General features: G+C 40.0%; 1 protein-coding gene across 3 annotated transcripts in view; it reads right to left on the reverse strand.

The window, feature by feature from the left end:
* Positions 1–26337, reverse strand: part of TMEFF1 (transmembrane protein with EGF like and two follistatin like domains 1) — a 93594-nt gene that overhangs the window by 3645 nt on the left and 63612 nt on the right. For 2 of the 3 annotated variants that reach the window (XM_060300690.2, XM_030829852.2), the window contains exons 7-9: positions 24093–24158; positions 11954–12077; positions 946–1104 (exon numbers count right to left, since the gene is read on the reverse strand). In XM_060300690.2, coding sequence (XP_060156673.1) covers positions 946–1104; positions 11954–12077; positions 24093–24158 — 349 coding nt within the window. Of the gene's footprint in view, positions 1–945; positions 1105–1138; positions 2086–11953; positions 12078–24092; positions 24159–26337 lie in introns of those variants that run through there. The other variant, XM_060300691.2, reaches the window with a different exon arrangement.

Below are 26337 nucleotides of genomic sequence, written 5' to 3' on the forward strand. Positions count from 1 at the left end.
ATTTCTAGATTTATCATTTTAGCTCCAGATGGCTGAGACCACTGAAGATCTGCTTCTATCCTGTCTTTGGATAGAAGAGCCATAAATCCATTATGGCCTGCCAATATCTGCACTTGATAAATTCCAACCCTCTGCCCAGAATAATACAGAAAAGAATAGAGATGATGTTTATGGGACTCTGAACCAAGCCTTAAAGGAGGTAGGACAAAGCAAGCAAGAAGAAAAGACATGAGGCTGGGAAGCATAAAGACAAGATGAACTTAATTTGCTTTTACTTCTCCCAGGTCCAGTTCAGTTCTGACTTACATATTTCCACTCAGCCTGGAAAACACCCATTTTTAGGCTAATTGCACTCCAAATACGTCCTTTAGTTTGGGGGCTAGTTATGTTAAACTCCAACAGTTTTAGTTATGATAGAGAATTTTGAAGTTTAATATTTATGACTGTATTCCAGAAAATGAAGCAATGTTGACAACATATAAAAAAGCAGTTTTCTTTAACCTCTGATTTCTTCCCTTATTATATTTACTATGGATAAAGTATATTCTTAGGGCATAAGACCTAGTCAGTTCTGCAGGACTTAAAAGGTTTCTGCATGGCTCTTACGTGCATGTGCAGACCATTCTGCTACCATCGCTGTCCCTAAATTCAGTGCTTGAAGCACACACATAGTTCTAAGATCTCGAAATTCCTTTATGCCACTGAATATCCTCACGCTTCCTCTGCTTGCAGCCTGTAACCCTGGGAGTGAGTTCTTGACCAAATTCTAAAGCAGCAAGACACTGGGAGGTCAGACCTACGTGGAAACCTTAGAGAACTGATCCTAGGATTTCTTCCTAATAGGCTGGTGGACGTAAAGTCCCTACCATTTTGAGTGTTTCAAGGTTCTTGAACACAGCTACCCACCTCTAATTGAAAGTTGGTGTTTCTTAGGCCATTACCTACCTTGTTATGCACATGACAATTGCTACTATAATGGCAATCTGTACAGCTCCAATAATTGCTGCAATAAGAACATGAGTGAGCTTTTGCCTACTTGGCACTACATAGAGAATACTAAAGTCTGTCTTTTCACAGTGCTGTCCAGTGTAACCAGATTCACATCTGAAAAAGGGAAAAAAAAAGGATTCCTATAAATTTCAATAATTCCAGGTTTTAAAATTAAAACATACAAAAGAATGACAAACTTAAACAAAAACAGCAAATCAGGCACTCTCCCACCATCTAAAAAAAAAAACATTGCCATCATTGTATTTCCTTCTACTCTCTCTAATATGACTACTGTATAAAGTGCTTCTTCCACTTATCATTATATCATTAATTTTAGAGCTGCTAAGTAGTCTTTATACTACTTTATTACTGCCATTTAAAAATGGATTCACAATATCCCATTCGGTGGCTATAATACAGCTAACTTATCTATTCCTTGCTCTTAGACGTATCAGTTATTTTCCATTTTTCAGAATTATGGATTAGGTGTGGTGGATATTATGATGAATGTGCACTTTTCTATATTTAGTGTTATCCCTTAGGCTAGATACTTGGAAGTGGGATTATTGAATAAGTAGATATAAACATTTACAGTTCTCTGAACATAACACCAAATTATATTCAAGATAACTTTTCAGTACACATAATACAATCACTTAAAATGCAGGGGGGGAGATGAAAATAAGTTATTAATGACAGAAACACAGCCAAGCAGTCAAATAGGTGTGAATCTTAGAAATTATCTGAATTCCAATTACGAGTAAATAAAAAGGCAACATCAGGTGATGATAGTAGCTTGACAGGGGGAAACATTTAAGATACTTAATAGAAAATTCCCATTTTTTAGTTGACAGAAGCAAAATGTGTAAATTAGCCAGCCTTTGGTTAGAACTGATTAATAAAACATCTGACGTATAAGGATATTTATTAATGACCCACACTTCATTACAAAAAAATAACTTTTAATAAAACACACATAGCAAGAAAGAAACCTGGAAGTAAACAGGGGAAGCCAGGGGTGATGTGAGTCCACAATTCCTACCCTTGAGGTTCCTAGCCGCCTGCCAGAAGGTTGCACACTGGGTTCTAAGCTTCCTAGCAGACAGAAAATAGTAGTACAGTAGATATACAGATCAGAAAACATAATTGAGAGCCCATAAATACACCCATACATCTATGGTCAACTGATTTTCGACAAGGGTGCTAAGGCAACTTGATGGGAAAAGAACAGTCTCTTCCACAAATGGTGCTGGGACAACTGGGCATCCACATACAAAAGAATGAAGCTGGACCTCTTTCTCACAACATACACAAATTAAGTCAAATGGATCACAGATCTAAATGTAAGAGCTAAAACTACAAAACTCTTGGGGGAAAAAAGGAAAGTAAATATTCATGACCTTAGATGAGTCAATGATTTCTTCATATGACAACAAAAACAACAACAAAAAAGTTAAATTGGGCTAAATCAAAATTAAATCTTTTGTACATAAGGACACTATCAAGAAAGTGAAAAGATAACCCACAGGAGAAAATTTTTGCAAACTATATATCTGATAAGAGACTGTATTTAGAATATATAAAAATACTATTACAATTCATTAACAAAAAGACCAAAAAATACAAAATAGGCAAAATATCTGAATAGACATTTCTCCAAACAAGATAGGTAAATGACAAATAAGCACTAACATCATTAGTCATCATGGAAATACAAATCAAAACCGCAGTATGATGAGGTATCTAATATACCCATTAGAAATCAAAAAGTCAGATAATAACAAGTGATGGCAAGGTTACTGTAAAGAACATAAAATGATGCAGCCACTTTTGATAATAGTCCGGCAGTTCCTCAAAAAGTTAAACATAGAGTTAGCATTTAGTCCAGCAATTCCACTCCTAGGCAATTACCCAAGTGAAATTAAAACATATGTCCACACAAAAACTTGCACAAAATTATTCAAGGCAGCATTATTCATAATAGCCAAAAAGTAGAAACAGTCCAACTATTCATCAACTGGTAAGTGGATTAAAAAATGTGGTATTACCCATCCAATGAAATATTATTCAGCCACAAAAAGGAACAACATACCGATATATGCCACAACATGGATAAACCTTGGAAAGAGTAGGCTAAGTGAAATACACAGAAGACCACATATTATATGAATATAATCCACTTAAATGAAATGACCAGAATAGATAAATCTATAGAGACAAAGTAGATTATTAGTTGTCTAAGGCTGAGGAGGATGGGGAGATTTGGGAGTAATAGCTAAAGGGTATAGAGTTTCCTCTTGGGGTAATGAAATGTAAAACTGACTGTGGTGACTGCACAACTCTGTGAATACACTAAAAACCATTGGATGAAGGAAAGAAGGGGAAAGGAGAGGAGGGGAGAGGAGAGGAGAGGAGAGGAGGGGAAGGGAGGGAAAGGGGAGGGGAGGGGAGGGGAGGGAAAGGGGAGGGGAAGGAAAGGGGAGGGGAGGGAAAGGGGAGGGGAGGGGAGGGGAGGGGAGGGGAGGGAAAGGGGAGGGGTGGGGAGGGGAGGGAAAGGGGAAGGGTGGGGAGGGGAGGGAAAGGGGAGGGGCGGGGAGGGGAGGGAAAGGGGAAGGGTGGGGAGGGGAGGGAAAGGGGAGGGGTGGGGAGGGGAGGGAAAGGGGAGGGGAGGGGAGGGAAAGGGGAGGGGAGGGGAGGGAAAGGGGAGGGGAGGGGAGGGGAGAAGGAAAGGGGGAGGGGAGAAGGAAAAGAAAATGAAAAAGGAAGAGGAAAAGGAAAAGAGATAAAATCACTGATACAAAATACAATCTCCACAAAATGAAATCAAGCCAGTTGTTCAAAAGAATCACAGTAACTGGACAACTACATGTAAAAGAATGAGATTAGAACATTTCCTCACACCATATGCAAAAATAAACTCAAAATGGATTAAACCTAAACATAAGACCTGAAAACCATGAAACACCTAGAAGAGAACATAGGCAGAACACTCTGACATAAATCGTAGCGATATTTTTTTGGATATAGCTCCCAAGGCAAAAGAAATAAAAGCAAAACTGAACAAATGGGACCAAATGAAACTTAAAAGCTTTTGCACAGCAAAGGAAACCACAGACAAAACAAAAAGACCACCTACTGAATGGCAGAAAATATCTGCAAATAATACGACTTATAAGGAGTTAATACCCAAAATATATAATCAGCTCATACAACTCAATATCAAAAAAACAAACCAATCAAAAAATGGGCAGAAGGTACTTCCCTGGTGGTCCAGTGGTAAAGAATTGGCCTTACAATGCAGGGGACGCAGGTTCAATCCCTGCTCAGGGAACTAAGATCCTACATGCCATGGGACAACTAAACCCACATGCCACACTACTGAGCTCACGCGCCTCAACTAGAGAGACTGCATGCCACAAACTACAGAGCCCACGTGCCCTGAAGCCTGCGTGCCACAACTAGAGAGAGAATACCCACACGCCACAGCTATAGAGAAGCCCACGCACTGCAACGAGGAGCCCTCGCGCCACAACTTAAGATCCCGCATGCCTCAATGAAGATCCTGCGTGCCGAAACTAAGACCCAATGCAACCAAAAATAAAAATAAATTTTAAAAATTAAAAAAAAAAAATGGGCAGAAGACCTGAATAGACATTTTTCCAAAGAAGACACACAGATGGCTTACACATGAAAAGATGCTCAACATCTCTATTTATTAACAAAATGTAAAACAAAAAAAAAATGAGATATCACCTCACATCTGTCAGAATGGCAATCATCAAAAAGTCCACAAATAACAAATGTTGGCAATGATGTGGAGAAAAGGGAACCCTCCTACACTGTTGGTGGGAATGTAAATTGTGCAGCCACTATGGAAAACAGTATGGAGATTCCTCAAAAAACTAAAATAGACCTACCTTATGACACAGAAATTCCACTCCTGGACGTATATCCAGAAAAAAACAAAAACACTAACTAGAAAAGATACATACATCCCAATGTTCATAGCAGCACTATTTACAACAGCCAAGATACGGAAGCAATCCAAGTGTGCATCAACAGACAAATGGATAAAGAAGATGTGCTATATATATATATATACAATGGAACACTCCTCAGTCATAAAAATGAATGAAATTCTGCCATCTGCAGCAACATGGAAGGACATAGAGAACATTATGCTTAGTGAAATAAGTCAGAGAAAGACAAATACTGTATGATATCACTTACTTGTGGAATCTAAAAAATAAAACAAATGAATGTAGATAGCAAAAAAGAAACAGACTCACAGATATAGGAAACAAACTAGTGGTTACCAGAGGGGAGGTGGAAGGGAGGAGGGGCAAGATAGGGATATGGCATTAAGAGATACAAACTACTATGTTTAAAATAGATAAGCAACAAGGATATATTGTACAGCATGGGGAATTATAACCATTATTTTGTAATAACTTTTAATGGAGTATAATGTATAAAAATACTGAATCACTATGCTGTATACTTGAAACTAATATAATATTGTAAATCAATTATACTTCAATTTAAAAAAATGAAGAATCACAGTTACTATTTTTAATAAATTTAAGGGAACTTTATCTCATTAGTCCTCACTTAAAGAGGGTATTTTCTGGTAATTCCTTGGCGGTCCAGTAGTTAGGACTAGGTGCTTTCAGTGCCAAGGGCACAGGTTCAATCCCTGGTTGGGGAACTAAGATCACCACAAGCCATGTGGTGTGACCAAAAAAAAAAAAAAAAAGGAGGGTACTTTCTCATACAGGGAACTTCCCTCAATAATATAGCTGCAATAAATTCAATAATGAAGTCTCATAGGATTATTTAAAATAATGCCTTTCATGGTAGGCTAACAGCTAAAACTCAAAGCTCAGTGAAATAAAAATAGTTCCATAGGGAGCTATAACAATGTCCTAGTTATTCAGCTGACACTTTAGCTTAACCCAAAGATTAAAAATCAGAATATCGGGCTTCCCTGGTGGCGCAGTGGTTGAGAGTCCGCCTGCCGATGCAGAAGACACGGGTTCGTGCCCCAGTCCAGGAAGATCCCACATGCCGCGGAGCGGCTGGACCCGTGAGCCATGGCCACTGAGCCTGCGTGTCCGGAGCCTGTGCTCCGCAACAGGAGAGGCCACAACAGTGAGAGGCCCGCGTACCGCAAAAAAAAAAAAAAAAAAAAAATCAGAATATCAAAAAAAATGTATAGGCCATATATGATTCAGGCAATCCTCCCTGGACATTATTTTCTGCACCTGACTTTAGGGTTATACTCTCCAAATACCCAGAGTATTAACTTCTAGGTTAGCACTACTTTTTCTGTTGCTGATTAAAGGCAGATCCAGACATTTGGTCCTCTACTGCCTACTCTTTCATCCCCATACCCTCCATAGTAATCTCATTCACTCCCATGGCCTCATGGGCTGACTCATTCACTCATCCATTTAACACATTTATTGAGAACCTGACATGTGCCAAGTACTATAATGGGCATTTAGGTTACATCAGTGAACAAAGATCTCTGGCCTGTTTACCCTCTAGTCAGGGAGGGAGGGTCAAGAAACACGCTAAGCAAATTAAATGGTTATGTTAGAAGGTGACATGTACTACACAAGAGAGAGGAGAGAGAGAACTAAGGGATAACATGAATGCCAGGTATGGGCCAGGAAGGGAGGACTGCAGCTTTAAGTAAGGTGGTCAAGGTAGGCTTCAGTAAGAGACATGTGAGTAAGGAGGTGAAAGAGGTCAGGGAGTTTGCCATGTGGACAAGTGGGAGGACAGCATAATAGGCAAAGGAAGAGTCAGCACAAAGGCCCTGAGGTGGGAGCATAAGTGCATGGTGTGTCCAAGAAATAGCAAGTATGGCTGGAGTGGGCCAGCCGAAGGGAAGCAGGGGACCAAGACAGAGAGGTAAAGGGGCCCACCTGTGAAGTTCTCCTCATTCAGAAGATGGAGGAGTTGCTGGAAGGGCGTTAGCAGAAGAAGGACATGAACTGACTTTTATTTTAAAAGTCTCACTCTGGCTGCTGTGTTGAATATGGACTATTTAGGATACAATCAGGAAGGCTACTGCATAATGCCAGAGGGGAAAAATGGTGCCTAGACTAGGAATGGCAGTGACAATGATAAGAAGTAATCAAATTCTGGATATATTCTGAAATAGAGCAAACAGGACTCTTCAACTGACTAAATATGGAGTATGACAGAGACAGAAGTCAAAGATGTATCAGAAGTGTTTTGTCTAAACCAATGAAAAGATGGAGTTGGCATCAACTGAGATGGAGAAGTTATAGATGGAACAGGTTTACGGGAGGGTAGACAGATCAGGAGATCAGCTTAGGTCCTGTTAGCTTGGGGTGTCAGACAACCATGTGAAAATGGCAGTGAGGGAGAGAGATCTGTGAGTCCCACACTGAGGAGAGAGGTCTGGGATGGGGGTCATTAGCATACGACATGTAAAGCCCTGAGGCTGGAGGGAATCACTAAGGAAAAGGACCAGGGCTGGATCCTGGTGGTACACCAACACTGAGAGACCAGGAAGCAAAAGAGGACCCAGGCAAGAAGGCTGAAAGGAATGGCCAGTGAGGTAGGAGAAAACCAAGAGAGTGTCGTCCTGGAAGCCAAGTGAAGAATGTCTATCACACAGGAGGTCAAACGCCACTGACCGTTCAAAAGTAATTTAAGACTGAGAATTGACTAATGAATTTAGTAACAAGAACAGTCTCAGTGAAGTGCTGGGTGGCAAAAGCCTATTGGGATGGATTCATGAGAGATGGGAAGTGAGAAACTGAAGACAGATTATAGACAACTGTTTTGAGTTCTTCTACAAAGGAAAGGACAGAAATGGGACAGTAGCTGGTAGAGGTAAGAATGACAAATATCTTTCAAGGTAAAAGAAATAAAAATATATTTACAAATATATTAAAAAATATATGTACACAAGAATATATGATAAGAAGAAAAGGGGGGAGCACTGCTGGCAGTGATAGTAAAAAGTCTGTGGGCATTCTCCTCATATTGCTTCAGTTTTCTCAGTGAACTTGGAAACAAGATCATCAGCTGAGAGTGAGGATGAGAGAGGAGTGAGTCTGAAGAGAGGGGTGACGGTATAAAGCAGTCACCTTATCTAGGACAGGAGGATGAATGGACCGCAGTTATAGAGTGACTGCAGGCAGTATACAGGGCCCACTGAGTATAAAGGTCAGTGAGACCAGTCAGTCTGGTGAGTATAGGTATACAGCAGGCGGGAAGCTGGAATGAACCTGGATTATAGTTTTGTCAAATGAGTATATGATGAAGCAAGAGACGGACTGCAAAGATTGACCACGAGTTAAGCTGAGTAAGGAGGCGATGAGGACATGCAGGGTGAGAGATCAATTACTTGGAGGCCCAGTGGGGTGGAAGGACTGCTGAGTAGGAATTAGAAGGGATACGCTAGAGATGGAATGATTCCCAAACACACCTTCAATGTGCATCTGTCTCATGAGTTCCAAAACCACAGATACCCAGTAGCCTACTAGGTAAGAGGATAGCCCACAGGCACCTGAGACCAAGCATTACTAAGCTCAGTACATCATGTCCCCGCAAACCTCCTGCCCCCATTCTCCTTCCCCACTCAATTCTGCATCAGCCAGAAACCAGGGAGACTCTTGATTCTTCCTTCCCATGACCCTCCACCAACTCCCACATTCCCATCTTCATACCCAACTGGTCACCAAAACCTATGGATTCAGCCACCTATTTTCCCTCTGCAACTTATCTCCTCATCTCATTCCCACTACAACTTCTTTACTTGGTTCAGGCTCTCACTGTTCACTCATACACAGTCTCCTAACATTCAGTCTTCTAATCCATTTTTCACCAAGCCACCAGGGTGGCTTTCAGATCTGACCACATCGTTCTTATTTAAATCCTTAAATGGCTTCTCACTGCCTTTAAGACAGAGGACAACCTCCTGGGTTGGCACAAATGTCCCTGTAAGACTTGTCCCTCCTCCTGCAATGTCCTCCATGCCCCCTTCAGGTTGAAGTGCTTTTTTGAAGTCCCAAATCACCTCATGCATATCTATGTATGATAGCATTTTTCATATTATATTTTAATTGTGTATTATTTGTCAGTCACTGCCACCAGACTGTATGTTTTTTTGAAGGCTAGATCCATGTCATACTTGAATTTGAGACCCCAGTGCCAGGTAGGATTTGGTACCAAATAGGCAATAAATAAACAAACTAATGATGGGACAATGCTAAAAGATTTTAACCTAATAATAGGACTGTGCCTAAAGGGTGTTCATCCCTGCCTGTTTCCTGCTATTCAAACACATACACCTACCAGTGGAAATGCATGTGATACTATGGCCTGGTTCTTGTGGACACTATAAACGCTTAGACAAAAAAAAAAGATCACCTGCTTTTTGGAGTTACAAGAATGCAGAAAAGAGATTCTGTAGCATTTAAGAAACACCTCTGGTCTGAAGAAGAGGGAAAAGTTGGCCATGATCACATGTCATTCAAAAACTATTTACTGAGTAGCTACTGGAAGTGGCCCTATGCTAGGCACTAGGGAGAGAGTGGTTGGCAGAGCAGAGTCCCAAACCTAATGGTGTGTACAGTCTAATAACATCAATTGCTATTTCTTAAACACACATTGTGTAACAGGCACTGTGCTCAGCACTTTGCATACACTAGCTCATTTAATTTTAACGACACTAGGAAACAAGTACCATTATTATTTTTTTTTACAAATAAGGAAAATGAGGCTTAGAAATTTTAAGTAACTTCCAAAGGGCATAGCCAAAAACTGGCCAATCCGATATACCTGATTCCAAAGCCTTTAACTACTAAACCATTCAGTCTTCTTTTGTTTTTTTAAAACAAATTTGGTCTATTCTTCAGTTCTGTTTTTGTTTTTTTATTTTATTTTATTTTATTTATTTATTTATATTTTTGGCTGCGTTGGGTCTTTGTGGCTGCGCACGGGACTTCCTCTAGTTGCGGCGAGCGGGGACCACTCTGCCGCGGTGCACGGGCTTCTCACTGCGGTGGCTTCTCTTACTGCAGAGCACGGGCTATAGGCATGCAGGCTTCAGTAGTTGTGGTGCACGGGCTTAGTTGTTCTGCGGCATGTAGGATCCTCCCGGACCAGGGCTCGAACCCATGTCCCCTGCATTGGCAGGCGGATCCCCAACCACTGCACCACCAGGGAAGCCCCCATTTAGTCTTCTTACTGTCAATGAGTAAAATACTACAAAGTGACCTGGTATCATTTCATCATCAGGACATCATCCTCTCTCATCCCTCAGTGTTAGGTATCTTAAAAGACACTCTCTGATCTGATCTTCTTTCAAGGTATGTATGTCACTGTGAGACAAGTATGAGGAATCCACTGTATGATTTTATTTTAAAACTGGCCTGTTCTCCCTTGCATGGCTGTATTTTTTTTTAACATCTTTATTGGAGTATAATTGCTTTACAATGGTGTGTTAGTTTCTGCTTTATAACAAAGTGAATCAGTTATTACATATGTTCCCGTATCTCTTCCCTCTTGTGTCTCCCTCCCTCCCTATCCCACCCCTCTAGGTGGTCACAAATCACCGAGCTGATCTCCCTGTGCTATGCGGCTGCTTCCCACTAGCTAGCTATTTTACGTTTGGTAGTGTATATATGTCAATACTACTCTCTCACTTCGTCCCAGCTTCCCCTTCCCCCTCCCCGTGTCCTCAAGTCCATTCTCTATGTCTGCATCTTTATTCCTGTCCTGTCCCTAGGTTCATCAGAACCATTTTTTTTCTTAGATTCCACATATATGTGTTAGCATATGGTCTTTCTGACTTACTTCACTCTGTATGACAGACTCTAGGTCCATCCACCTCACTACAAATAACTCAATTTCATTTCTTTTTATGGCTGAGTAATATTCCATTGCATATATGTACCACAGCATGGCTGTATTTTTTTCAATGTTCAGGAAAAGGGGTGGGGTGGGGGGGAGGCTGGTGCTAGCTCCTTCAAAGACAAGAAAACCTTTCAATCAGGAAGAAGCAGAAAGCTTAACAAAGAATTCTTAGTAACCATTAAAACAGTTTATAGTGTTTTGTTTTATTTTTTAAGTAGGAGGAGAGTGGGGCAGGGGGGTAAAGAGTCAGGAGAGTGGAGCTAAAGGAATAGAGGAACCAGGAGACCTGGTTTCACACAGCTTTCTTTTACTTCTTGAGAGAAAGATTCACTGGCCAGACTGCAGGGGGGCAGGAGTGAGCAGAATGAGAGCAATCTCCCCCAGTCTGGAAACATTGCCTGGTCCACTAGACCATCCTGAGGTGGAAGACAAGCTCCCAGAAGCAGCGGCAAGAAGTGTTATCAGTACAGACACAGAAGAGCAAAAAGCACAAAGATCATCAGGTTGAGTATCAGGAAATTTGAGACCTAGTTTTGTCTCAGCTCTATTTCTAACTTGCTGCTGAGTTCCAACAAGTCGCATAACCTCTCTGGAATCACACAGTTAAAGATTCACACCCTTTCTGTTTCCATCTCTCATATCACACCTGATTCTACATCCACATTCCCTCATTTTTAGAAATCTATTTTGCTATAAATTTTATTTGAGTTACATGTCCTCGGTGCTTAACACATTCTCTAGTCCCTCAAACCACTCTGTGATAGACTGCTTAAAAAAGAGAATAATGTTGGTTTACGGCATATTTTTATATTAAAAAAGACATAGCATAATATTAAAAATGTTAAGTCCATCTCAAAACCCTAAGAGAACATCTGTTTTTGTTTTTGCATACTACTTGCCAGTTTCTTCCAAATGATGCTGCTAATTTATTTTTTAACTCAATTGTAAATAAATACTACCTTTTGTAATATTTTTAATCCACATTTCATTGCCTTCTATAGAGCAGTGACCAATGATGGAAAAAATGTCTCACCTCTGATCTGGAGGTACTCTGACTTACCTACAAGAAGCCTTCTGAGTAGAATAAATGAATTCACATTTTCCATGGATGCAGTAACCATTGAGGTTTTCAGGGCAAGGCATGTGGTTTCCAATATAAACATCTTCCCTTTGATCACTAGCATCTTACAAGAACATAAAACAGGTCAATAAACAGTGAAAAGCAAACTGAAAAATATGGACTTTTCAAAGGTTCTAAGGCAACAAATAAATTCACCCCTTGCTGGGTAATTTGGAAAGGAAATGTATCAGATAGGAGGCTGGACAAGAACCAAGGTCTCATTATGCCACAAACACAGCAGGCAGGCTCTTTAGACTCAAAGCATTTAAAAGTATTTGCAGGATGTGACCACTGTGAGCTACTGCTGTTTAAAAACAATCTGCCAAAAAAAAAAAGAACCAACAAACCTTCAACATCTTTGCTATAAAAATAAATGTTACTTCTAGAAGAAATCTCACTTCCCTGACAGAGGGATGGCGTATACAGCATTGGCTTTTGGAAAGCTGACTTACTGTAACCATTCACCTTGAGGCTATGAAACTGAGGCCAAAGAACACTGGTATGGCAGAGAACAAGTATGAGATTCTGAAATTTTAGGATAAAAGGTTTATTTTGGTATGAAAACTATCCAGCATACTGATTTTTTCCCAAATGAAAATAGTTTTGCTGTTCTTTTTATATAGTTTTTCTTCGTATATGTTACTATTAAAAAAATTCAAATAATACAGAGAACAAATAAAAAAGAAATTTAAAATCACCTGAAATCCCTCTAACCAAAGAGAACCATTGTAAACGTGTTAATGAACATCTGTTTGGACTTAGGCATACTGATTTGAACTGAACTGTGTTGAACTGAAGAAAATAAGAAGGGTGGTGAGTAATACCACTATCAGAAATGGGAAGAGAGTCAGGAAGGAAAGATAGAAAAGGGCAGGAAAGATGAAGGCATGGAGACCCAGTCTTCTAAATCAATGATATTCATTCATTCATTCATTTCTCTCTCTATCCTTATTTGTCTCTTTCTCTCATATAGTTACATACACATGTACTCATTCACATACACAATCTGGAATCGTTTTTTTTTTTACTTTTTTTTCTGACATATACTTAATACTTTAGTCCTCAGCTCTATGGACCCAGAGTTCCCCAACGTTTACAGGCCTGTCCGTGTGTAGCAAAAATTCCCAGGCTTCCTGCCATTTCGTACAGTTCCCGCTTACAGATTCTGTGCATAATTAGCTGTGTGACGTTGAACATACCACCCTCTCTAAGCCTGAGATTTCACAACTGTAAAGTCAGGACCACAACAGGACTATACTTAATGCAGTTTTGAGAGGATTATGTGAGATAATTAATGTACGTACAAGACCACTAAACCAACCAGCTCTCCATGTACCAGATCATGCAACAGCAAAGGCTTATCTCCCCCAAATACAAAAAGTGTTAATATAATCTGAAGAAAGTTAATGGAGACAAATTAAGAAGGAATAAATAGGAGGCTATGTGTATATCTGTTTATACAAGTGTGGGGAGAGGAAAAGCAAGGGAGAAATGGGAATAGAAGTACCAAGTGTGAAAAAACTGAGAACTGAACATGCAGATTTTTCTGGAGATCAAAATTGACATACAAAAAGGAAAAAAAATTTAATGACTATTAAGCTCAAAGATATGATAACTACAGCAGAGAGTATCACGTCATCCTTAACAAGACCAAACTTACGTCACTTTACCTCAAATTTTATATATTTACATTATACTAATTTATGCCTAGGAAGAGCACTAAACTAGGAGAAATCCAACACGTAAAGTCTCAATTTTAAGGGTATCTCTGCTATTTTGTAACCTTAGTCAAATCATTTCTAAGAGAGTTGAATGAGATCAGCAAAGTCTATCAGAAGTATAATACAAGACATGTACATAATTTTTTATTTTCTAGTAGTCATATTTTTAAAAAGTAAAAAGAAATAGATAAATTAATTTTAATCATATATTTTATTTAACCTAATATATCAAATAAAGAGCATTTCAACATATATAATCAACACATAAAATTTTAATAGTTTACATTCTTTTTTCTCAAATAGGTCTTCAAAATCTGATGAGCACTCCACACTCACAGTACATCTCAATTCCGACTAGCCACATTTCAAATACTCAATAGTGTCACATGTGGCTAGTAGCTACCGTATTGGACAGCACAGAATAGATGACTTACTCATTTATCATCATTCATCACCTTCCATATGTCAAGGACTCTGCCAGGTGCCAGGGATAGAAAAACGGTTAAGATATATCCTGTCCTCAAAGGGCATATAGGGTCTCCTCCAGCTCCCAAACTGTAATTCTGCTGTGGCAAAAGAAATCAATCCCTCCTTTGGGCTGCTATAGCTCTAGCACCCACTTCTGTACTACAATACTCACGATATTGTCTTATAACTATTTAGGTTTTTTAAATCAGTCTCTACCATAAGACTGTGAGCTCCTTGAGAATCTAGATGCTTGTATTACTCATTTCTGTATAACTCCTGACACCTAGCATGTAGTACTTTCTTGCTATGGTATCAAGCCAAAAGTACTATTCTACCTTCGCAATCAAGCCATTAAGTGACTCGAGAAATGCAACTGTCTCCCATAGTGCTTATCACCACCCTGCAACTTCTCAGAACATGATATTTTCATGGTATGATACACAGGAAGTATATAATAATGGGATTATAGAGACTGAGGTTATGTACTAACCTATAATAACAAAGTCCTATAAAGTGTATAACAAAAAGACCATATTGGTCTATAGAGGCTGTGGTAATGTACTAATCTACCATAAGAGAGTCCTAGAAACAGCAGGAAATTTCAAGAATAATGCTAAGCTGAAAGCGATCAGAGAATTCATATGCAAGATAGCAATAAGAAAAAGTTAACTAAATTAATAATGGGTTTTGAGAAATTAATAGACAAAGTATGACACCAATAGCATTTACTGAATGAATTAATAAAGAATGTGGTATCAAGCTCTAGACAAAGCAAAGCCATATAAAACATGGACACATCTATTAAGACTTTGAAATCTGTGTCTATTCCAGAGTCCAAATTCAGCATCCTGCTCAGGGCTGGCACTATTCATTCCTTTATACTTACATACTATTTCTGTGCACATCCATATGCTCAGCTAAGCTGCAGAAGGTATAAAGAAAAAGTGGTCACAGTCCCTACCCTTATGAAGCTTATAATCAATTTAGGGAATCACACAAAAAGCTGAACAACAAAAGGGAAGGGGTCCCACATGAGAGTGTACAGCAAAATACCAAAAGAAGGTTTTATAATACTAGGTGCTATGGAAGTTCACATGCAAAGGAGAACTCATTTTAGGCAAGATAACCCAGGGAAGGATTCATAGAAAAGGTAGGACTCAAGGTAGGTCTCAAAGCATAGACAGATTTAGATAGAGGAATGGTGGAAACTGAAAGACAGGTATAACGCACCTGTTCTCACTCTCAAGAACGAGAGTTAAATGGACCTAGCAAGAGCTGTACATTCAGACTGGAGAGAGATGTAAGTCAAAGTTGGAAAAATAAGCTGAAATCAGAGTACGGAAAAATCTGAACCTCAGGTGAGAAATGTTTTCTTAATCATATGGACAGGGAGGACCCTGAACTCCTCCTAGCTGGAAAGCAACACAATGAAAGCCATGTTTTACAAAAGAAGTTAACTGAGAGTGGTTACCTAGGGCTGGTGGTTCGGAGGCAATGAGGAGTGACTAATGGGTGTGAGGTTTCTTTTGAGGGTGATGAGAAATGATCTAAAATTAGATTATGATGTGATGCTAGTACAACTCTGCAAATATACTAAAAAAAAACACTGCATTGCACTCTCTAAACAGGTGAACTTAATAGTATGTAAATTATATCTCAAAAAGCTGTTAAGAATTAATTGGAAGATAAAGGTAAAACCAGGTGACCAATTAGGAGGTTACTACATAATCCAAACTGTGGCACTGAAAAGCTTGAGCTCAGAAGTTGGAATAGATATTAGAAACACAGAAAAAAATAAATATGGCTGGAAGATGCTTTGGAAAGTAAATGAGCTCAGAAACTCAGATCTGAAAGGGTCCTTGGAGGCCATTTGGTCTGATGAAGGAATTTCTTTAGTTATAGCCTCGAGATCCCATTTCTACTTAAACACTTCCAGAGATAAGGAACTCAACGTAATACAGTTAATTCCAATACTATCAAATTCTCCTCATGTTAAGTGAAATCTCTCTCTCATTAACTTTGTGTGGACTTCCCCATGTCTGCTCACCACCTAACCCACTGCCTACGAATTTTTTTCTTAAGGTCAAACTTCCCCAGTTCCACCCTTTATATAGTCTGCAACAACCAACTCACTAACATTTAAGTGCTTAGTAAAACAGAACTGTCCTCCTTATTGAAGATGCTCCTAATATAGAGTTGTGTAAGACAATTTTGCTTCAGAGAGGATGAACAATTGGTCAATAAACATACAAAAAGATGCTCAACATCACTAATCATTAGGCAAATGGAAGTCAAAACTATAAGATAGCACCTTAACACCCATTAGGATGACTACTACCCCAAAACCAGAAAATAACAAGTATTGGCAAGGATGTAGAGAAATCGTAACCCTTGAGCACTGTTGGTGAAAATATATAGCAGTACAGCCACCAGGGAAAACAGTATGGTGCTTCCCCGAAAAATTGAAAGTAGAAGTACCTTATGATCCAACAATTCCACTTCTGGATATATACCGAAAAGAACTGAATGCACGGTCTGAAAGAGATAGCCATATACCCATATTCATGGTAGCATTATTCACAATAGCTAAAACAGGAAGCAACGCAAGTGTCCATCAATGGATGAGTGGATAAACAAAATGTGGTACATTCATGCAATGGAACATTATTCCAGCCTTAAAAAGGAAGGGAATTCTGACATGTTATAACATGGATGAACCCTGAGGACATTATGTTAACTGAAACAAGCCAGTGACAAAAAGACAAACACTGTATGATTTCTACTTATGTGAGGTACACAGAGTAGTCAAAATCATAGAAACAAAAAGCAGAATGGTGGTTACAAGGGCTGAGGGGAGGGGGGAAATGAAGAGTTGCTGTTTAATGGCTATAGTTCCAGTTTCACAAGATGAAAAGGCTTCTAGAGATGGATGGTGGTGATGGCGGCACCACGGCATAAGTTTATTTAGTACAACTGAACTAAACACTTAAAAGTGGTTAAGATGGTACGAGTTGCTATATATATTTCACCACAATAAAAAAATTGCAAAAATGACTCTAATGTGAGCCTAACGACAGGAGAGAGAATGTAGTAAACTGAGTTCAAATTTAGACCTCCAGTCCTCCGGAAGGTATTTATTAAGCACCTATCATGTTCCAGGCAAGACGGCAGTTCCTGGAGGTTCAGGCAATGGCAGTTCAAACAAAACGTAAGTGCAAAGACCCACTAGGCAGCTGAACGTATGAAACTAGTTCTTAGAGAAAGATTAAAGCTAGAGAACAAGTGTTCGCCAAGGTGATAGCTGAGGGCAGATTAAATATTCTGAAGAAAATTAGAGAAAGTAGGCAAGAGAAAGCAGGCATTTTTTCCACAAATCCCTACAGTTAAGAAATTCAGTATACTCTTTCTTGCTTCCCCTATACCACCCTGCACCCCAAGCTTCATCACTAACACATCCTTCCCTAACCCGAGTCTCCTTGGACCCCAACAGAGAATTATTTACCTAGGTAGAAACTCTTACCTACCCTCCAACACCCCCTATGCTCTCGTGTCTAAATCCCACTCTTTTCTTTATCAACCCTAACTCTTTCTTTCCTGGTCTTTCTACTCTGCCCAGTGAAATACCTTTTCTAACGTGCAGAATTCTGGAACAGTTGTGATACAAGAGAAAGAGCACCAGGGCTTAGGGTCAGAAAGTCTGAATTCTGATCTTTGCTCTGCCATTCTACATGAGCCACAAACTCTCACAGTTTCAGCTTCTTCATCTGCAAAATGACAATAATATGGCTGTGATGAGGATTAAGTATGCGTAAGCACCTGGCACACAGCAGGGCGGTGCTGATTAAGAACTGTTGAGTGGATGAACACCCTACTGTCACTCATGAACCACATGAAACATGCTATAGACAGGTAGACTCACCAATGGCAAGAACTTTTAACACAGCCAGGCTTCTAACAACGAAATTAGAAAACAAAAATATTTACAATCACCATAATAACATTGATAAGGAATTCAGTGACACAGCATTTAATACTGAAAGTAATCCTAGGTAGTAGATATCACTGCCCCCATTTTATAGAAGTGATCACTGAGGCTCAGAGAAATCAGGCCACACAGCCTTTAAAGTGTAGACCAAGTCTGACTTCAGAGCACAAGCTCTTAACCATCACACTATTACTTCACCAAGCTATGCTGGGAGATGGGTAAGGAATGGACATAAGTGGAAAGTCCAAGCACCTGTTCTCTAGGCCAAGTAAATTAGATAACTTCAAAAAGGAAAGATTAAAAGGCATTAAAGATGTAATAAAGCACAGTTTCAGAAACCACAGCAGAGATGTAGCCTCACACAGCAAGAACTGGGCACAGTCCTGAACAAACAATGCCCTCGGGCAAGTGGTGACAGGCTCCATGAACAACAGCTGCAACTGTTAGTCTCTGAACAATTATAAAAAGTGTGCTTGGTCACCCATCGGCTCCTTCCACCCACAGAGGCATGCAGAAACAAATCTGCCACCAGCGGCAATGTTTTCAAATACAAAGGGGAGTATGGTTCTAAGTGATTATATTGTAAGAAAGCCCAGCTCCAGATGGCTTATCTGCAAAGCCATGTTTCACTGGCAACCTGTCCTGGTCCATCCATGCCGCACTCAAATAAAGCATCAGGAGTTGCTATTAACAACCAAGACATGCACCTAGAAGGTGCTGCTGAGGCGGAAACAACATCAATGCTGCAAAGGTAACTCTAGGGCTCATTATTTCCACAAATCCCTACAGTTAAGAAATTCAGTATACTCTTTCTTGCTTCCCCTATACCACCCTGCACCCCAAGCTTCATCACTAACACATCCTTCCCTAACCCGAGTCTCCTTGGACCCCAACAGAGAATTATTTACCTAGGTAGAAACTCTTACCTACCCTCCAACACCCCCTAGCCTCTCATGTCTAAATCCCACTCTTTTCCTTATCAACCCTAACTCTTTCTTTCCTGGTCTTTCTACTCTGCCCAGTGAAACACCTTTTCTAATGCACATAAACTCATCCATCTCCGCAGCTGTTTGCTTAGGAAGTACTCCTTTCATCTCCCTGATATACCTAAATCACATTACTCCTCCATCCCCCTTCCTTTCATCTTCCCCTGCTGTGCTCACCACCTGTCACCTCCAGATCAGCATCCCACTCTCATCTCCCAACGAAGGCCCTCCCGTGGGGGTCTGTACCATCCACCTATGCAGCCTTCTAACCATCCTCATCATGACTCTCCACCACGCTCCACAACACACACTCTCACCTTCCTTCAGTGATTTTAGCAACTGGCTCAGGCTTACCTTTTGATGAGGCAAATTTATCAAGACCATTTTTAAAAGGGCATATCAAACAAGCTGTATTAATACGGTTAGATTTTAGGCTGTATGAAAACATCTTTGGATAAAAATGGCCACATTAAAATGTCATTTGCCACAAAGGAACTTTCTGGGTGGATGGAAACGTTATAGACTACGATAAGGTGTAATGCAGATGGGGTATATCCATTTGTCAAAACTGATAGCTAACATTTGTGCATTTCAGTGTATGTACATTACACCTAAAAAAAAAACCTGTAGGGCTTCCCTGGTGGTGCAGTGGTTGAGAGTCCGCCTGCTGAAGCAGGGGACGCGGGTTCGTGCCCTGGTCCAGGAGGATCCCACATGCCGCGGAGCGGCTGGGCCCGTGAGCCACGGCCGCTGAGCCTGCGCGTCCGGAGCCTGTGCTCCGCAACAGGAGAGGCCACAACAGTGAGAGGCCCATGTACCGCAAAAAAAATACCTGTAAAATACGAATAATGATAATCCACTGGGTAGAGATATATAGGCAAAACAAGAAAGACAGAATGCTCTTAACCATTGATGGTGGCTGGGTACATGAGGTTTCATCATACTATCCTGTTCGTTCATGTTTGAAATTTTCTACAATCAAGTTTTTAAAATGTCACATACCCAGCTCCCACACACCTCATGCTCTGCCATCATATCCCTTTATGACTTCAACATCTGCAACCAAGCTTCTAACACTGCGATTTCAATATTTACCACAGGTTTTCCAACAGCCCAAGAAAGGCACTGATTCAGCCACCCTGCTGGACATTCAAATACTCCATTCTGGGAGCACCCTTCTCCAAGAGCTCAGCTTTACAACATTCTTACTGAGCACTAGCTTCCAATTTTTCTTTCTGATGCTGTGTCCCTGCTTTTCACTTTGTAGCCTCCATTCCTAGATCCTGCTTACCTAGTCTTGGTTGTGTACTGGGGACACGAATATTTACTAAGGGGCTCCTATAAATGCTTGTGAGAACAACAACAAAAAAAACAAAAGCAAATGGGGTAGACATACAAAATAGTTACCTCTGACCTTTATTTCTTACTACTAGCACATGTGTTAACTCTTACAATCTGGATTTCATCTTCACAACTCTATAGAAACTCCTTGGTCCAAGATTACCAATGATCCCCTTGTCTTCAAATTCGATGCTTGTCATCTAAGTCCTTTACACAGCGTTTTAAACTACTAGCCAACCTTTCTGTTTGACTTCTGTGCCACTGCACTCTTGATTTTTTTCCTCTGGATCCTCTTTCTGCTTCATCCTGGCCTCCTCTCCTTTCTTTTTTCTTTCCTTCTTTTTTTTTTTTTTTAATATTTATTTATTTATTTATTTTTATTTTTGGCTGCTCTGGGTCTTAGTTGTGGCATGCGGGATCTTCGTTGTGGCATGTGAGATCTTTAGTTGCGGCATGTGGACTTCTTAGTTGCAGCATGCGGACTTCTCAGTTGCTGCATGCAAACTTAGTTGCAGCATGCATGCAGGATCTAGTTCCCTAACCAGGGATCACACCCAGGGCCCCTGCATTGGAAGCATGGAGTCTTACCCACTGGACCATCAGGGAAGTCCCTAGCCTCCTCTCCTTTCTAAATAACAATGCTGTCCAACAGAACTTTCTGCAACTCTTGATATGTTCTATTTCTATGCTGTCCAATATGGTAGCCACGGGTCACATGGAGCTACTGAACATTTGAAATATGGCTAGTATAAATGAGAAACAAAACCTTTAATTTTATTTTATTTTAATAAATTTAAATTTAAATAGCCATGTGCCCAGTGGCTACCCTACTAGACAATACAGCTCTATAATCTCTCTCACTTGTTCTCATGACTTCAGTTATCACCTCGACTGACTCACAAATTTATGCTAATAAGCAAAGTCACCTGGGTGAGTTCCACAAGCAACTCAAACTACAAAATAAATCACCTCCATCGTCAACTCCTCCCTTACCTTACCCCAAACACCTTTCCCCTCCCAACAGTCTTAGTTCTATAAATAGAATCCATCAACTAAGTCATCTGAGCTTGAACTCTTTATCCCCCATATCTAAGCAGGATCCTTCTGAGTTTACTTAACTGATCTCCCTGCCTCTAGTCCAAAGTACATAATAAGCACAATTTCTGCCAGATATAATGCATTCAACTGGTTAACTTTGTTGTCTTGCCTTTTTCAAATATATAATGATTTTGCCACTGCCCACAAATGAAGTTTAAACGCCCTAGGATAACACAGCATTCAAGACTTTACACATGGGAATTCCCTGGCAGTCCAGGGGTTAGGACTCAGCCAAAAAAAAAAAAAAAAAAGACTGTACACAATCTGGCCCCAAGCTACTTTTCCAGTCTTGCCTTCCACTTCTGCCTCTTAAGCCCCCTACGCTCCAACCAAAAACGGATTCCTTATCATTCTCCAATACATTCTCTATCACAATGTTTGTCTGCATCCATACCTCTACTCATGCTCTTCCATCCTCCTTAAATACCCTTTTGACCTCTGTTCAAATCCTAACCATCCTTCAAGGTTCAGCTCAAATTCCGCCTCTCTCATGAGTTTCTCAGATCTTCACCAACCCCCACCAAATAGTAATCTCTTCTTTTCTGAGTTCTCACTGCACTTTTCAACAGCACTACATTTATGACAATAACCCATTTCTACTTTGTTAGAATTAGGTTATATTCATTTCTTATTGTATCACAAGCTATTTAAAGATGGATGTCATGTATTAGATATCTTTCTATCCACCAATAATTCCTAGTAAAATAACCAGTATAAAGTAGGCACTTAGGAAATTATATCTGCTGAGTATGATAATTTCATTTGCATTATAGACAAATTCTTATGTGCAAAGAATGTTCAGTATCTCAGAAATGGCTTAGGCACTAAATTATCCCTGTAATTTTATCAAAGGCAGACAAGTATTTTGGGTATACACAATTCCCCAAATTGCCTTAAGTAGGAGCTCCTAACTACTGAAAAAGAGCCTTCCTATTCTGGTCATGTACTATCAGTATAAAGAATAAAACTAGCACCGATCTATTATGTCTCCTATGAGAATACAGAGACTTCTTATTTTAAATATAGCACTTTGTATCAACAGAGGAAACTGATATGTCAGGGGCTCATGGGATATAACTGATTCAAGTGACAGAAATAACAAATTATTCAAAGATAATAACAGCTACCATTTCTTGCACACTTATGAGTATGTCAGATACTATTCAAAGCACTTGACACGCATTATCTCATTTAACTTTTATGACACTCCATGAAATAGGGCCTGTTATTCTCATTTTATATATTTTTTAGAAATTAGGCATAAAAGGTAGATCACATATCTTTAAAAAATTGTCCATTAGTATAACCAAATGTGTAGAAGATGCACACATGGAAAAGCAATTATACAGAAGCCTTGGTCTAGGATCCCAAGATGGAGACCTGCTTTGGTTCACTAGATATAACCTCACTGAGCCTCAATGTTCCCACTGGTCCTTACCCCTCAGAGTAGTTGTAAGAATCAAATGAAATAATGAATATGAAAATGAGGAGTGAAAGAGCACTGGACCTGCAGTCAAAGGACCTAAGAATCTGACCTTTACTATATGTAAGACTTTGTACAAATAAACCCTACAGCTTCTTTGAGCTGCATCCATTCTTTTGACAAGTGTGGAGCATCCATGTAAGTACCAGACATTCTGCTAAGTGTTAGGAATCCCAAAGTGAACATGAGAGATACAGTCTCCTGTCCTCACAGAACTCATAGCCTAGAGGGGGACACAGATGAGTAGAACAGACAGTTATACTTAGAGTAGGTTAAGGGGTTGGAGAGGGGAGTATGCAGGAGAGGCACCTAATCTAGATTTAAGGGTCAAGGGATAGTTCCCAAAAGGAAATGACTTCTACAGTGAGACTGGAAAGATGAATATTAGGCAAAGAAGAGTTCCAGGCAGAAGGAACAAGGTTCAAAGACCCATGCACAGAGGGTAAGTGTTAACAGTAGATTCTAGAGAGGTAAAAAGGATTTTACAAGCAAATATGAGAGAACTTTCTATATAATTTCTTACAACTGCATGTGAATCTATAATTATCTCAATAAAAATTTCCATTTAGGACTTCCCTGGTGGCACAGTGGTTGAGAGTCCGCCTGCCGATGCAGGGGACATGGGTTCGTGGCCCAGTCTGGGAAGATCCCAAATGCCGTGGAGCGGCTGGGCCCATGAGCCATGGCCGCTGAGCCTGCGCGTCCGGAGCCTGTGCTCCGCAACGGGAGAGGCCACAACAGTGAGAGGCCTGCGTACCGCAAAAAAAACAAAAACAAAAACAAAAACAAAAATTTCAATTAAAAAAAAGCATATGTGAAAGTACTCTGTAAACTGAAAGGTACCTTAACTGTTTCAGTATTATTACTAATATTCAACTGTATATTGCTACAGAGAGCAAAGTTAGAAACGTCCTTATAATGGAAATAGAACTACTAAGGACAGCTAGTGACCATATTTCAGTAGTTGGCCAAAATTTGGGAAATTGTGATTCAGTACCTTTCACATCTGGTCGATATTGTAGTCCATCATCTTTCTTTCCCAACAAACTAGTGTCATCTGTGTCTGTAAGAGAAAAGTTTTCAAATTAAGATACATATGATGTTTAAGTCACACCACGAAACTCCTAAACATTCCAAATGCTCCAGGTCCTTCCCAACTCTCTCCACTTATCCTGCTCACATTTTCTACCACTCTCTTGATCTATTGTGCCACTTCTATCTCAGCCTCAAGGCATCCCAGATATAAACGCACTCTGCGTGATGAACAGTCTAACTTCACTCAGACTTCAGCTCAAATATCATCTCCTTAAAAAGTCTTCCCTGAAAAAACAAAAGTCTTCCCTGTGCTAACTGAAATAACACATACCCTGAAGAGAAAGGATTAGTCCTTTCTCCAAGGGACAATGGTCTCAAGATTTACCTTCTCCCACCAGTTTCCCTGGAAAAATATCAGATTAAGATAAACGTGGAACCTCAACTGTGTTATCAGACAAAATTTACTATAAAAATGACCGCTGACTGATTAATTGTAGTAGGACAGGAAGACTGTACATGAACCATAAACACCTGTTGAGAAGCACAAGCTTCAGCTTCCCAGTACTAGCGGGTGTGGGGGTGGGGTTGGGGGGAGGAATACTCAGGTGTAAATGGGTACCAAGACAAAAATTAAGGACCAGTGGGCTTCCCTGGTGGCGCAGTGGTTGAGAGTCCCCCTGCCAATGCAGGGGACACGGGTTCGTGCCCCGGTCCGGGAAGATCCCACATGCCGCGGAGCAGCTGGGCCCGTGAGCCATGGCCGCTGAGCCTGCGCGTCCGGAGCCTGTGCTCCGCAACGGGAGAGGCCACAACAGTGAGAGGCCCACGTACCGCAAAAAAAAAAAAAAAAAAAATTAAGTACCAGCTACTCCAAACTCACTTCTAAATCGGCATGAGTTTCAATTAACAAAATCCTCAAACGACCAACTGTTCTGAATTTGAAATTCCAGATAGTACCATTCAATCACGTACCAGTTCCTCAGAAAAGACATTCTCTCTCTAAGCTACTCTTTAACCTACCTACACTCTAAATGCCACCCCATGAAAGAAAAGCAAACCATACTACTTCTTCCACCTATAAGGGGTCCCTATCAGCAGTTTCCTGTACCATGTGCACACCTGACCCCCACGTAGCAACCCTATGATGAGCTTCTTGGGCATTCTTCGGTAGCTTAGACCACAGATATTGCAATCAGTTGTTCAGTATTTCACAAATAGCTTGCTATCAGTATAAAGTAGCAAACTTTGGCTTGCAACTTTCTTCCCTTAGCTCAGATAAAAACATATCCCTTTAATAAGTCCAAAAAAGGGACGGGGCTTAGAGGGAGGGTGGGTTAGACCTCGTAAGCAGGAAAGATGCACAATCCTAGGCCATGAGAATGTGTGGGGCCCTTGTTTGTTACTAGGAAATGATATATTATTTCAGCCCATGTGTGTATTACTGAGGAAGAAGGTTGAAAAACTGTGCCTTTAGTGACTGGATACTTCTAGTAGGAAAAGAAACCAAAATTCATTCTTGGTTGGTATCATGGCTTCTAAATGATGGCAAGAAGAGAAAAAGAATTTTAAACTGAAGGTAATAATTTTTCCTTACACTCTATAAATTCACGCCAAAATCTCTAACAGTATATAATATGTAGGAGCAAAAACTACAGAGAAAATGTGAAAACAAAGTAAACTATTATTCTCTAGAAAAAAAGATGAAAAAAAATATGGTTGGGACTTTCCTGGCGGGCCAGTAGTTATGACCCTGTGCTGCCACTGCAAGGAGCACGGGTTTGATCCCTAGTCCAGGAACTAAGATCCCACATGACACATGGCGCAGCCAAAGAAAAAAATATGGTAATACTTATAGTTTTACTATAATTAAAATAAGCTAATTCTTAAGCAACTAAAATCATTACAAATTTGAGACAACTTTCAAGAACTATAAATATATCTACAAGTCCATGTTAGGATCAGCTTAGTAACTAAATAAGTAAACCAAGACCATTGTTTGTATCTTGAGATAATGAAAATAAGTGGGAAAAAAAAGCTAAGTTAGTAACAGAACAAAGAAATTCTAAAATATATAGTAATAAAAAAATAAAGCATCAAAGATTTCTCATTTTCCAAATTTGGAACACTACCAAAATGTACAAATAAGACTGCAGACATGTGATATTCAATATTAAAGACAGGTCTCTAGATAAGTAGAATGAATTTTA

This window comes from Globicephala melas, chromosome 6 (genome assembly GCF_963455315.2).
Source record: "Globicephala melas chromosome 6, mGloMel1.2, whole genome shotgun sequence".
NCBI classification, from domain to species: domain Eukaryota; kingdom Metazoa; phylum Chordata; class Mammalia; order Artiodactyla; family Delphinidae; genus Globicephala; species Globicephala melas.